Source organism: Aquarana catesbeiana, linkage group LG02 (genome assembly GCF_042186555.1).
Source record: "Aquarana catesbeiana isolate 2022-GZ linkage group LG02, ASM4218655v1, whole genome shotgun sequence".
Taxonomy (NCBI): Eukaryota; Metazoa; Chordata; class Amphibia; order Anura; family Ranidae; genus Aquarana; species Aquarana catesbeiana.
Genome location: NC_133325.1, coordinates 77,801,285 through 77,816,912, shown reverse-complemented (window position 1 = coordinate 77,816,912; position 15,628 = coordinate 77,801,285). Strand labels below are relative to the sequence as shown.

General features: G+C 43.5%; 1 protein-coding gene across 2 annotated transcripts in view; it reads left to right on the top strand.

Annotated features, from left to right (window-relative positions):
• Positions 1-15,628, top strand: part of TRPC6 (transient receptor potential cation channel subfamily C member 6) — a 348,949-nt gene that overhangs the window by 238,812 nt on the left and 94,509 nt on the right. For both annotated transcript variants that reach the window (XM_073613057.1, XM_073613056.1), the window contains exons 3-4: positions 6,497-6,685; positions 10,353-10,517. In XM_073613057.1, coding sequence (XP_073469158.1) covers positions 6,497-6,685; positions 10,353-10,517 — 354 coding nt within the window. The remainder of the gene's footprint in view (positions 1-6,496; positions 6,686-10,352; positions 10,518-15,628) is intronic.

The following is a 15,628-nucleotide window of genomic DNA, read 5'->3' as shown; positions in this document are numbered from 1 at the left end:
GAGTGATTTACTTTTCCAGGTTCATTAACCTACATCAATGTAATTTTACTATATTTAATGTATTGGAAAAAGTAGTACCACCACTGGGTCTCTCCCTTCTGCAGAAGGGCAAGTTAGACTTGAAGGTGGAAAGGAGCAATGTTAAGCAATGTTAAGAATTATTACCATCTGAGCCATAGAGAGGCAAAAAAAAAAAAAAAGTCAGCTGGCAGCATTTGGTCCTTTTTGGTGGACTCACCCTTTCTAAAGGTTTCTTTTAATAATTATTATTACAGTATTAGCTATATTTTGACTAAACTGCACTGATCTGAGGTCTATTCATCACATGTTGCCCATCCTGTGAGCTATGATTTATTTCAGCCTTACAGGCATGCTTTTATGAACTGAAATAAGATACACATAACATGGTTGGTAGCAATATATGAGGGTTCTTCAAAAGTTTCTGTACTTTTTTAAACTCTTTTTAATAATGCGGGAACTTTTTGAAGACCCCTCATATTACAAATTTCATGATTATTTGACATCAAATACAGTACAATACAAAATCAGCACATCTATCACTTTATTGTCAATGTATTGTAAACTAAGTGAGGCCACAACCAATAAAAGGTATTTTACATACCAAGGAGGAATTTTTGTTGTGGTCATATAAACTTAAACTTCCAGGCCCTGACCAGCTCAGCGTTACCCAACCTAATCCCTGAAGCTAAAATTGCACATTATAAAGTAATCCAAATCACTCCCCAGTGATTCACTGTATTTAGGTACGTTAGAGATTACAGACTTTATTATGAGGACTAGCACAGACAGTGGAAATATGACTATTACCCTGCTATGTCAGTCTTATGTTGTTATTCACCACTAAACAGAAGAAAATCCTGTACAAATGGAATGCATACTTTCATATACTTACAATAATAATATACTACTGATTATGGGCCTTAGAAATACAATAGATTACCTAGTGCCCATTGTGCACCAAAAGCCGGTGCTATTCTGGTCTCACATTTTGGAATTAGGGTCATGTCAGACTGACAATTCCCTGAATCACTGAACTCTGATTCCACTATCACTAGTAGAAGGTGCTTCACCACTGCTCAGTGGCCAAAGAGGTAGCAACATATCACCAGTTCAAGCAAGAAGGAAGTGACTCCACTTGATAACGTCCCATGAATTTTAGCAATTCTGTTACTGACAAAGTGTGCCAGTGACAGAACTGCCTATCTGACATGGGCCTAATCTATTTATTCAAAGTTTTCCAAGAACAAGTAAAATAAAGATATGATACAGTACATCCAAAGAATGCTGTGTGAGCATACATAGCTCTGAAGGTGTTGTAATACAGTTCTTGGATATATGGTCTTACATTTTATAGATAATTGAACTCTAAGTGCTCAGTAGCAATAGGCATATGGAAACTGTAATCCCAGGCCAAAATATTTTAAATTCTGTTAATCCAGGCTTGTGATGCAGGCACTTCTACTACTCATCTGCAATATAACCTGCAGGGAGGTCCACCACCTGTGTATGTTTATCACAACAGGATTGCAATTATTTTGTAGGTATGTCAGTTCACAGTTAAGGATTTTTAAAGGTATAGCTTTTCTTCCATTTAAAAATACAGGTAATATTTGAATGAACACTATACAATTGATATTCAGTATCTCACAAAAGTGATTACACCCCTCACATTTTTGTAAATATTTTATTATATCTTTTCATGTGACAACACTGAAGAAATGACCCTTTGCTACAATGTAAAGTAGTGAGTGTACAGCTTGTATAACAGTGTAAATTTGCTGTCCCCTCAAAACAACTCAACACACAGCCGATAATGTCTAAACCATTGGCAACAAAAGTGAGTACACCCCTAAGTGAAAATGTCCAAATTGGGCCCAAAGTGTCAACATTTTGTGTGGCCACCATTATTTTCCAGCACTGCCTTAACTTTCTTGGGCATGGAGTTCACCAGAGCTTCACAGGTTGCCACTGGAGTCCTCTTCCACTCCTCCATGACGGCTCACAGAACTGGTGGATGTTAGAGACCTTGCACTCCTCCACCTTCCATTTGAGGATGCCCCACAGATGCTCAATAGGGTTTAGGTCTGGAGAAATGTGTAGCGCTGGTAGATTTTCATCTACCACTTATAGGTAAATTTAGTGGGTTATCTGTTTTATACATAGTCAGATTTAGCTTCTGTTCCAGTTTGGCTGTTTTGCATGTAGTTTCACACTGTGCCTGTGGGTGTCGTTGTCGCCATGGGTCAGTGCTGGAAAGGCAACGCACTGAAGCGTATGGGTGCTCTTCTGTCCCGGAGATAACTCGGTGGAGGCGGTCCTCCGAGTTACATTCTGGGAGTGGTTATTTATGGGACAGACGCCATGTTTTAGGGTTCTTTTTCGTTCCACCTACTGGCCCTCCTGGCCGACAGGTATGTGTTAGGAGTACTACCGCGTGGTCCTCCTATCGGGAGGACCACGTTGCTGCCGCGTGTCGGTGGGCCCAGGAGCCTGTCTCGGGCCTACCACAGCGGCGAGGGAATGATCCTGTGCTGTCTGTCCTACAGGAAGAAGCTGGACAACTGAGAAGATCCCAGGGAAGGACCCGTCATGGAAGGATCATGCAGAGTGCTGGTCTGGAGAGGGGCCTGGTGACTCAGTTGGAGGACGCATCCTAAAGTTAATCTACCGCATAGTATTGCCGGGTCGGCTTAAAGGTTCTAGTGCTGTGTTTGCTGTCCATCGTAAACCATTACATCCTGTGACAGAGGATCGTACGGGTTTCTATTCCATTCAAGTCTGTGGCAGAGACTTTTGTTCGTGCTGCGTGCTGGTTGCTAGGTTAGTGAGAGGAACCTATCTGGGCGGGCAAAGATTCAACTCTAAAAGGAGAGTACATTCATCTACAAGATTCCAATTCATAATACTACATCAAGAAAAGGTATTTGAACTTCCCTGCAACTCTTCTTCTACCTCTTTCCTGCTACTTCCTTCAGTTACTCTTTATTAAAGCAATGGAAAAGATACTCAAATGTCTGGTGTCTACACTGTCTGGTATTAAACTCAACAGGACCCTAGACCCGGTTCTGGTGAAATTGAGGTAATAAAGGTGACGATAACAGCCTGCTTTAAACCAGCAGCTCCACCATGAGTTATTGCTACACATGCTTGGCCAGTCCATCACCTTTACCCTCAGCTTCTTTAGCAAGTCAGTGGTCATATTGGAGGTGTGTTTGGGGTTGTTATCATGTTGGAATACTGCCCTGCGGCCCAGTCTCCAGGCTCTGCTTCAGTATGTCACAGTACATGTTGGCATTCATGGTTCCCTCAATAAACTGTAGCTCCCCAGTGCCAGCAGCACTCATGCAGCCCCAGACCATGACAGTCCCACCACCATGCTTGACTGTAGGCAAGACACACTTGTCTTTGTACTCCTCACCTGGTTGCCGCCACACACGCTTGACACCATCTGAACCAAATAAGTTTATCTTGGTCTCATCAGACCACAGAACATGGTTCCAGTAATTCATGTCTCTAGTCTGCTTGTCTTCAGCAAACTGTTTGCGGGCTTTCTGCATCATCTTTAGAAGAGGCTTCCTTCTGGGACGACAGCCATGCAGTCCAATTTGATGCAGTGTGTGGCGTATGGTCAGAGCACAGACAGGCTGACCCCCCACCCCTTCAACCTCTGCAGCAATGCTGGCAGAACTCATACGTCTATTTCCCAAAGACAACCTCTGGATATTACGCTGAGCACGTCCACTCAACTTCTTTGGTTGACCATGGCGAGGCCTGTTCTAAGTGGAAACTGTCCTATTTAACCACTGTATGGTCTTGGCCACCATGCTGCAGCTCAGTTTCAGGGTCTTGGCAATCTTCTTATAGCCTAGGCTATCTTTATGTAGAGCACCCATTCTTTTTTTCAGATCCTCAGAGAGTTCTTTGCCATGAGGTGCCATGTTGAACTTCCAGTGACCAGTATGAGAGAGTGAGAGCGATGACACCAAATTTAACCCACCTGCTCCCCATTCACACCTGAGACCTTGTAACACTAACAAGTCACATGACGCCGGGTAAGGAAAATGGCTAATTGAGCCCAATTTGGACATTTTCACTTAGGAGTGTGCTCACTTTTGTTGCCAGAGGTTTATACATTAATGGCTGTGTGTTGAGTTATTTTGAGGGGACAGCAAATGTACACTATTATACAAGCTGTACACTTACTACATTGTAGCAAAGTGTTATTTCTTGCAAAATAAGGGACTGTGGAATAGGCTTTTGGCTCTTGTCAGTGGGAAAATGCATCTTACTTTCAGGGACATTCTGCTTGCATTTCAGATCAGTTTGAGACACTTCTGATATTTATAACAGTTCATTGACAGTTACATTTGACCTCCTTCCAAACTACATTAACCTGCTTCAAGCTGCTTTTGCATATAAACTTGTATGCATTGGGAAGAAGTGGTTCTCATACGGACAAAAGTCTGTTGACACAGGCCCTAAGTAAAGTGGGGGGCAAATCAGCTTTTACATTAGGCATTTGGAAAAGCTGCCTACTTTGGGAGATTTCCCCTTACTTCTTGTTCAGGTGACAACTTTCCCCTTCACTTTCTACAATCACCAAAACAAGATGTGAGGGTTAACCCTCCTAACAAAGACTCAGAAAGAAATATAAATCTCTAGCCCTTCCTTTCTCCATCCATAGCTAAAAACACATTTTACTCCTTTTTGGGAATACAGTGAGTTACACAGGGTTACATTAGGTTAGCAAAAAAAACAGTCCATCAAGAGGAATTTATTCTAACACTGCTGACAATTTTTCCTCTCAGGCAAAATAAAAAATCTTTTTGAACCTTTCAGTAGAAGTCACAATAATTGCCTGGTCCAATCACTGACAAATTCTGCTAATGTGCCAATGTGCAACAATCTTACACAGTTCCTAACAAAGGTTACAATGAACTGTTTCACTTCCTCTACAATCTCCTCTTGTAGATCTTCACTCAACTGAGCTCCCAGTCTCTCTCACTAGACTCGCTGATCCACTGCCACTGAATCTCTTGAGCTCCTACAATCTTCTCACTGAGTATCTTCCTCAAGCCTCACCTCCATGTCCCTGCTGGGTCCCTAGCTTGGCATTCAGGATACTCCCCAAGCGTGACCACACTGGCCTGCTCGGTCCCTGGCTTGACACACAAGGCTGCTCTGCAAGTTGCACCTCAGCTGGCTTGACACCTGCTGAAGTTTCCCAATTCGTTACAGTCCCCAGTTGGTGAAAATACTGCTCTGGTACTTGCTTCAGCTACTCACTGTGGTCTCTGGTAATAAAGTGGATGGTCCCTTAATGGCAACAGCTTCTCTTCTACCTCCGACCATCACCGGATCTCTGGCCGACAGAACCGTCCCTTCTGGTTGGACTTCAAGCCGCAGTCCCAACCTTACACTGCTATCTTGCTTCTGGATAGGCCCTCAGACAGCCTAGCAGCCAGATGTCCCTGGTATAGGCCTCAGGCTCTGGCCTAGCAGCCCAGGGCAGCACAACACACGTCCACCCAGATGGCATTCCAGGTAGCACAGAACCCCGATCACCTGACTCCACCCAAATAAATAGGCTCTCCCAACAGGCCAAGGGACCCAAAAAGATCCCTGCCCATTGGCTGAGATACACTATCTATTCCTAATCTGTCCTTGCAATGCCCTTGTCTTATCTAATACCACCAGATACCCGGCCATCTAGTGACAGAAGAGAGAAGTGCAGCAATTCCACAATTAGGGTGGAATCGATTGATCCCCTATTAATTGGCCAAGGCAACTATACCTGGCAGGTAAAATTACTAGCAACCCTGCCTAAACATCAGGGAGCTACAGTTAGATATAATATTTTAATATAATTATTCACACCAAAGTTAGAAGGTTGACTATATGCAGGGTTAGAATTCTAGCCCACGTAGGCCATGATTTAGCTTGGCATGTCGGCCAGTGGTCCAACATGGGTGGTCAAAAGGAAGAAGAAAAAAAAATCTATAACTTCTAGGCTATATGTACAGTATGCAAGCAGTAGAATTAGATAAATAGTGTGAATTGCCAAATTGTTTGTTTTTTTTGGTTAACAATAAATGGGTTATTGTAAATAATCAGGAGATAAGTTATTAGTTTGGAGATCTTATTCACTTGCAGGACAGTTATGGGTATAATGTCTCCTCAATTGGAAAACCATCACTTACAATATGTCTCAACGCAGTAATTCTGAGTTCATAAATACTGATCCATAAAAGACACTTGATTGATTGCTCTGTTATTATCCTGTGGTCTAGAATCTTTTACTTGTCAATTCTCAGCAAGTGTTTGAGCGATCCACATAACTATGTCCTACACACTAAAACCCTTTATGGAGGGACTTGACACAGGATGGGAGGAAGCTTTGATGAAGGCCTCTGTTTTTTTTCAGTCTTCTGTCTATTTTGTATTACCTCTTCAATATGTTTTACATGTTTTTTAGAATGACTACAAAAAATTGTCTATGCAATGCAAGGACTTTGTTGTTGGGCTTCTTGATTTGTGCAGAAACACCGAGGAGGTGGAAGCCATTTTAAATGGTGATGTAGACTTGAACTGCAGCAGCACAGACGCTAATGGCCGGCCCAGCCTCCGTCGCTTAAAACTCGCTATTAAATACGAGGTTAAAAAGGTAGGTGTAAAATGTAACTGTGTGTAAGTATTGATCATTACTATCAGGGCTTTTTTTCAGGGGGAACGAGGGGGAGCGCAGTTCTGGAACCTCCAGCACAGAATGTATGTACTGGCAATGTGGACTTGGGTGTGCTTGAGGGTCTATTAATGCTGACTGCTGGGGATCTATTGTAGTTGTGTGTTGTCGGGAGGGTATCAGTTGTTGCTGGAGGGATGTATGATTGTGGTGGGATCTACTGTTGCTGGCGGGGGATCTTTGCCCTGTGGTTCTTATGTTGTTGGGGAAGATCCACTGTTGAGGGGGGAGGGTTTATTAATGCTGGTTGCTGGGGGATCTATTGTTTCTATCAGTGGTCTATTGTTGCTGAGGGGGATCTGTTGTTTCTGGGGGATCTGCTGTTTCTGGGAGCTCTATTATCATTAACCTGGGGGTGTATTTTGTTCCTAGGGGAAGGGTCTATTGTTGCTGGGTCGGGTCTGTTGTTACTGGGGGGATCTGCTGTTTCGGGGGGGGGGGTCTATTATTAATAAATTCCATTTAAATTACTTACTACCACAAAATGGCTCTGTATTCTCTAAAAGGAGCAGTAGTTGTAGGTGAATAGGGTTGGAGACACGGGATGGTAGGGTAAGGGTGGAGAGAATACCTGTACTTATTCTTTGAGAACCTCGACACGGCCATCTTTGATGTGAGAGCTGGCTATCACTTCCTGATATTTCATAGCTGGCTCCCCACTGTGCATGTGCAAGATTGTACAGCTCTATGAGACTGGTCCCGCAGCCTCCTGGGACATGTGACATGTTCCAGGAGGTTGCAGGCAGGCTTGGGAAGGGGTGGGGGAAGGTAGGCGGGCCAAGCTGATACATCCTGATGTCCTGAAGTGGGAGACAGAAAAACTTTCCTGATCAAAGGAAAAAAAACACCAATTTTGTTATAGGGGGGACAATGAGTGTAACTTTCACTTTTAAATGAAGGTCCACTTCCATTTGGTAAACATGTTGGCTGGAATCTGATGGCAACAGGAAAAACTATTGTATTCTTTGCATTTCTTTATATACTCTGTATATTGTAACGTGTATAAGCAATATTTTGATATTCAAAACACAATGCAATTTAAAAAAAAAAAAACACACACATACAGTGGGAAAGATGGTTATTTGCTCCCCTGCAGATTTTGTAAGTTTTCCCACTTACAAAAAAAATGAAAGGTCTATAATTTTTATCATAGGTGTGTGTTAAATGATGGAGACAGAATATCAACCAAAAATCCAGAAAATAAACATGATTCAAATGTTATAAATTGAGTTGCAGTTCAATGAGTAAAATAACATGACATGACATAAGCAGAGTTCCACCCAACTTTACAAGATGATCTTAAACTAAAGACCATCCCTCCACCTCTTGTTTTTGGATATACTGTATATATTATTATTTTTTTCCCCAAACTTTTAGGAAGTACAAAGGTGTACCTCCATCCCAGCCGGGCCGTGGCGAAGTATGTCATTTCCTCTTCTGCAGTGAGCCCTCCTTCTCCCCTGTTGCTTTCTGGGACATGTGTGTGTCCCAGAAGACAAGGTGGCCATTCAGAAAGCACCACACATCTTGCGCATGCACAGTAGGAAACCGGCTGTGAAGGCTCCACTGCCGGTTTCCCTTAGTTGTAATGGCAGCGCCTGCACCTGAGGCGGTAGACGAATTGGCCTCAGGGGCTGACATTGCGGGCTCCCTGGACAGGTTAATGTCATTATTAAAAGTCAGCAGCTACAGTACTTGTAGTTGCTGACTTTTTAAAAAAAAATTCTAAGGCTGGAACTCCGCTTCAGTACTTACGAGGTAAGCTGTTTCTTGTAGTTGGTTACCAGGTTTGCACACAACTCAGGAGGGATTTACAGATTTACTCTAAATCCTTAAAGAGGAACTGGAGTCTGCTCACATAATTTGTAATAAAAACATCTTTGCCATTCTGAAGCTTCCCTCCAACCACTTTGCATATTACTTTATATATACTGTGATTCTGTACTTCTCCCTCCACTAACTATGGCTGCATTCATTTTAACTGTGGGCAGCTGAAGCTGCTGCCTGTTCACTTCCTGGTTTTACACAGACACACACAGAAGCACACCTCCAGCCCTGCAGCTTTCATTGGCCCTCTTATGACTCATCTCCCCTCCCTTCCTGGCAGACTCTCACAAGAGCGAGAGAGAGCTGTGCATGATGTCATAAGCCTAGGCTATAATGACCAGACAAGAAACAGGAAGTGGGCCGTATAAGGTATTTACTAGCAGAAAAAAAAATGTTTTACTCTGGAAAGTTAAAACAACAAGGGCAGAAGACTTAATAGATGGAAAGTTGAAAAAATGACTGAAGGTCCGCTTTAAGGTTTCTTGGCTGTCGCTTGGCAACTCGAAGTTTCAGCTCCCTTCATAAATGTTCTATACGATTAAGGTTTGGCCTGTACCTTTAGCAGAGAAACAGCCCCATAATGTTTTGACCTCCGTGTTAGACTGTAGGGATGGTGTTCCTAAGGTCTTGGTCAGCATTTTTCTTCCTCAAAACACGGCGAGTCGAGTTAATGCCAAAGAGCTCAATTTTGGTGTCATCTGACCACAGCACTTTGTCCCTTCTCTGAATCATTTAGATGTTCGCTGGCAAACTTCAGGATTTCAATCCATGGTGGCGTTTTGTGTCACCAATGGTTTGTTTGGTGACTGTGGTCCCAACTGCCTTGAAATCATTGATAAGCTCCTCCTGTGTAGTTCTAGGCTGATCCCTCACTTTTCTCATGATTATCCTTACCCCATGAGGCAAAAGCTTGCATGGAGCTCCAGATCAGGGGGCGATTGATGGTTATTTTGTATTTCTTCCATTTGCAAATAATTGCTCCAACAGTTGTCTCCTTCTCACTAGACTTCTTGCTGATGGTCTTGTAGCCCATTCCAGCCTTGTGCAGGTCTACAATCGTGTCCTTGATGTCCTCTGGCAGCTCTTTGGTCTTGCCCATGATGGTGAGGTTTGAATGGAAGAAAGAGATTCTGTGGACAGGTGTCTTTTGTACACATGATGAGTTGTCATTAGGAGCACCCTCTTAAATTGACAGGACTAATCTGTGTACCACATGAGCACCTACTGTATCCAGTCTGTGGAAGCCAGAATTATTGTTGGTTGGTAGGGGATCAAATACTTATTTTACTCACTGAATTGCAACTCAATTTATAACATTTATATCATGTTTTTCTGGATTTTTGGTTGATGTTCTGTCTCTAGAATTTGAAATACACAAACCCTTAATTTCGTTGTAAATGGGCAAACTTACAAAACCTGCAGAGAATCAAATAATTTTTTCCCCACTGTATATAATTCTGAAAAAAATGCATGTATTTTTATGGGATCACCCTGTTTATGCATGTGAGAATTCTTAAAATTAGAACATGTGTGTGGCCTTAAGTGAGTTGTAATGGTAAGTTTTGATGTGTGAATGTAGTGTCCTTGTGCTCTGATATACAATGACAGAAGTGGAGTGGGCGCAGTGTGATGACACCATTACACTCCACCTTTCAATGTCACTTGCCCCAGGCTCAGTGTAGCACATGCAAAATCTAATTAACACAGTTTGATGTCTGTTTATAAACTGCAGAATATACATTCACTTGTGTCGCCTTTTAAGTTTGTAGCTCATCCGAACTGTCAGCAGCAACTTCTATCAATCTGGTACGAAAATATTTCAGGCCTGCGACAGCAGACCACCGCTGTAAAATTTCTGGTTGTTCTGGCTGTGGCGGTTGGGCTCCCTTTTCTTGCCATAGTTTACTGGTTTGCCCCATGCAGCAAGGTAAGGCAACTACTGCATTATCTGCAGATCGTAATATTGCGATAAAGATTTAAGAATATGTTACCCCAACATTTCATATTCCTGATATGTGTCTGTTGTACCATGTACTTGTATGAAAAAGTATCCTGTTCTCTTTGCATTGCTTCCTTTGCATGAAATACCTGGTGATACTGCCAGTCCCCCTGCCTTCCTAATTTAAACTGACCACACTAGGCATAGAAGCACATCCATCCCAGAGTGGTCAGTTTTCTGCTCTGCTGGGAGCACAGCCTGCCTGTCCTCCAATGGTCAGCCTTGTGTACAGCTATTCACTGAGAAGATCAGTATTCTACTGTTTCTCTACCCCCAGCTCTCTAAGCTCCTTATGTAGCTGAGAACTAAGATTATGTGATCACTTAAAAAAAACAAAAAAACAAATAGGTATTTAGAATTTTTTTTTTACATATACACAAAAATGTTTTGCCTTTCTTTTTTGTTTTAAATGAAATATGTTGTTTTACAAGGTAAGGGTTTACAAATACTTTAAGGGTGTGCTAAAGTTTCTTGTTGAATATTCCCCTCCAAGAGTCCTTCCTGCAACTATTGTTGAAAATAACTCAAAGAAGCTACCATGGTGAGATGAGCTAAAAGGAACTAAATTGCACTCCATTGAACCAATGCAAGCGTATAGAGTGATTAAAGAGGTGTTCAGCCCATCCCTCCAAATTGTAATAGTCAGCAGCTACACATACTGTAGCTGCTGACTTTTAATATTAGGACACTTACCTGTCCTGGAATCCAGCGATGTCGGCACCCCAGCCAATGCTTTGGGGCAAAAGCACCTTATCCCCATGTTGAATGGGACAAGGGCCTCTTCCCCACAACCCTGGGCTGTGGTTGTGGGGGTCGACTTACAAGAACCTGGAAGCCCCCTTTAACATGGGGGCCCCCGCCCCCCATGTGAGTAAGTATAGGGTACATAGTATCCCTACCCATTCACCAAAAAAGTGTAAAAGTGAATAAAGACAGTACAAGAGTTTTTGACAATTCCTTTATTAAAAAATAAAAAAACAATGTCCCCGCATGTAGATCCATCGTCAATCTTGACACTGCCGCCACCGCCATACACGAATTCTCCCACGGTCTGCCTGCCTCGCCGTGTGACATTTCTTAAATAGCTATGGGGCGGGGCCAGCTTGAGACGTCACCTGGTGGCACTGCCCCCCTGTGACGTCGGCAGCCCAGCATGCACCGGTCAATGACGTCACAGTGGGGGGTGGTACCACCAGGTGACGTCGCCAGCTGGTCTCGCCCCAAAGCTATTTAAGAAATGTCACACGGCGGGGGCAGGCAGACTGCGGAAGTGTTTGTGGCGAGTCAAGGTTTTTTGTTTTTTTTTCGTGTCCACCGGTGGCGGTGTGATTGATGATGGATCTACATCGGGGGACATTGTTTTTTTATTTTTTAATAAAGGAATTGTCAAAAACTCTTGAACTGAAGGGGGCTTCCAGATTCCGATAAGCCCCCTGCCTGCAGACCCCCACAACCATAGCCCAGGGTTAGGGGGAAGAGGCCCTTGTCCCCATCAAAGCCAAAGACAGACATAAAATTTGTATTTTCCTTTCATGGCAGGTTACCTTTAAGTAAAATTCCATCTGCGTGAATATTATAATTCTGATGGTATTTAACATGCAGGCTTAATAGGAGGCAGGTGGCAGCGTGATTACTGCAGGTGAAAATATGTATCTTTACTTTTTTAATTTGCATGTAAATAGATCTGTGATGTTTCAATAGCTCTCAGGATCTAACTACCCCGGCTAACATCCTGAAGGTTGCCATGGTAATTAGCTTGCTAAGGGGAAGCCAGACTACAGCCACTTTGTATCAGCCCTATATCATGTCAGGTTATTAGTAGAAATGAGCAAACTAATTTGTATCAAAGGTCTGCACACCACTAGTATCTGCACTATTATGCTGACCAAAGCCTCACCTCTCTAACTGCCACTTTTGCTAGACAGCTTGGTCTGCTAAAGGAAGTTGAAAAATAATAGACTTACTGGTTGAATTAGCAGGTACAAATAAAGGAAAAAAGATAAAAAAGAAAACGAATGCAGCCATATCTAAGAGTTGGTAAGCTACAATATAGTATTCAGTATTTTGTTTTTGGATTTATTACCATTTGAAGACCAGGCATTTTCTGGCACTTAGAACCCCCGAACATTATATATATATTTTTAGCAAACACCCTAGGGAATAAAATGGCACATTTTTTATGTCACACGGTATTTGCGAAGCGATTTTTCAAATGCAATTTTTTGGGAAAGAATACACATTAATGAATTAAAATAAAAACACAAGGTACACCCCAATTTTTTGTAAAATATGAAAGATTATGTTATGCCGAGTAAATACAGTTTCTCACAAAAGTGAGTACACCCCTCACATTTTTGTAAATATTTTATTATATCTTTTCATGTGACAACACTGAAGAAAGTAGTGTACAGCTTGTAAATGTGTTGTCCCCTCAAAATAACTCAACACACACCCAATAATGTCTAAACCACTGGCAACAAAAGTGAGTACACCCCTAAGTGAAAATGGCCAAATTGGGCCCAAAGTGTCAATATTTTGTGCGGCCACCATTATTTTCCAGCACTGCCTTAACCCTCTTGGGCATGGAGTTCACCAGAGCTTCACAGGTTGCCACTGGAGTCCTCTTCCACTCCTCCATGATGACATCATGGAGCTGGTGGATGTTAGAGACCTGCGCTCCTCCACCTTCTATTTGAGGATGCCCCACAGATGCTCAATAGGGTTTAGCTCTGGGGACGTGCTTGGCCAGTCCATCACCTTTACCCTCAGCTTCTTTAGCAAGGCAGTGGTCTTCTTGGAGGTGTGTTTGGGGTCGTTATCATGTTGGAATACTGCCCTGCAGCCCAGTCTCTGCAGGGAGGGGATCATGTTCTGCTTCAGTATGTCACAGTACATGTTGGAATTCATGGTTCCCTCAATGAACTGTAGCTCCCCAGTGCTGGCAGCACTCATGCAGCCCCAGACCATGACACTTCCACCACCATGCTTGGCTGTAGGCAAGACACACTTGTCTTTGTACTCCTCACCTGGTTGCAGCCACACAAGTATGACACCATCTGAACCAAATAAGTTTATCTTGGTCTCATCAGACCACAGACCAGTAATACATGTCCTTAGTCTGCTTGTCTTCAGCAAACTGCGGGCTTTTTTGTGCATCATCTTTAGAAGAGGCTTCCTTCTGGGACGACAGCCATGCAGACCAATTTGATGCAGTGTGCGGCGTATGGTCTGAGCACTGACAGGCTGACCCCCAAACCCTTCAACCTCTGCAGCAATGCTGGCAGCACTCATACGTCTATTTCCCAAAGACAACCTCTGAATAGGATGCTGAGCACATGCGCTCAACCCACTGTTCTGAGTGGAACCTGTCCTGTTAAACCGCTGTATGGTCTTGGCCACCGTGCTGCAGCTCAGTTTTAGGGTCTTGGCAATCTTCTTATAGCCTAGGCCATGTTTATGTAGAGCAACAATTCTTTTTTCAGATCCTCTGCGAGTTCTTTGCCATGAGGTGCCATGTTGAACTTCCAGTGACCAGTATGAGAGCGATAACACTAAATTTAACACACCTGCTCCATATTCACACCTGAGACCTTGTAACACTAACGAGTCAGATGACAAAGTAGCTCTAACACATTGGTAGTATTGAAATGGACAAATTGATCACGCAAACTTCTGCTCAAGCTGGGGTACTGGGCCTCTAAATCCGAGTCGTACGGTGCCAGGAGCATTTGGAATAATCATGCAGCCATTCAAATTACAGCTTACCAGATGATCTTCTGCACAAGCAAAGGCCCCAGCTGGGTTTAAGCCATCCGCCCGGTTTTGCTTGCCAGCTGGTAAGCAGGTTTTTCTTAAGGTGGTGGCACGTTTTGTTTGATCAAGTTCACTTTGGTGTTTGTTTCCAATTGGAATTGAACTATCATTAAATACCTGTTATCTACAAGCAATTGTTTGATAAATACCTTCAAGCAGCGCAGCTTCTCTCTTCCATATTCTTTTTTGTGCATGTCTCACAATAAGCTGCTGCATACTGGACATTTTTTATCATTTTAGTTCATCTTTTAATATTTGTTTCACTGTAATAGTATTTTGACTGAGCGCAGTTTTTTTTCCTTTATAGGGCTGCTAATAAGGCAGTTCAGCCAGCCCTCCTGTACTGGGCCCAGGCCCCATCAGTTCAAAGAGGAGGGACCCAGGCACCTGCTGAGCAGGAAGGCTGTCTCTACTGTCTTATTGCAGACACTGATCCTCTTCTGTGTCCCACTGCAGCGCTGCCAGCTTCTCCTCCTCTCCCTCCTTCTGGCTGCACTGCACGGGGATTAGTTCTAGCACATGCGCCCCTTCCACCTCGTTTGCCCCTTTTCCCTCACAGCGCTGCCGGCTGCCTCCCCTCCTGCTGACAACTGCTGCGGGCACACGGGGGGGGGGGTGTTATTTACTGGCTCCTTTCTTTCCTGAATGAACACAGTGAGCAATTGGTACCAATCACTCCTGTGTGTATTCATCACTGAAGCATAGTAAACTGTGTTTACTATTCTTCAGCTTGTGAATGAGCAGTAAGCCTCAAGGCACTTCCTATTCATTGTGCAGCTGAGGCTGTAGAGAAAGGGACTGATAAATCTAGGTCCTCAGTCACTTTTGGCCGGGGGGGGGCCCTGTCAGGTAGACTGTAAAATCAGCATCATGCAACGCTGACCAGTGTATTCTGATGGCGGGGACATACATGTAATGCTTTTAAATGGCAAAAATCACACTGTGCATTTACTTGTGTGCATTCAGGTTATATTAGAGAAAAAAAAGAAATCTGTGTGTTCAAGGCAGACACTGTGAAAGTATGTAAGTGCAGGGTGTATCTAAGGTATGGCAGCCATGGCAAGTGCCATGGGCGCCATGGGGGAAGGGGCGGAAAAAAGCCACCCTCCACATGAAAAAAAAATCCCACCGGTGACTAATACAGCCACCGGCGCCGCGGCCAGCCTGCTGGATCGCGGTGCCAGGGTTCTATCAGATAGCCGGCTGTTGGGCTCAGCTTAGGCTGA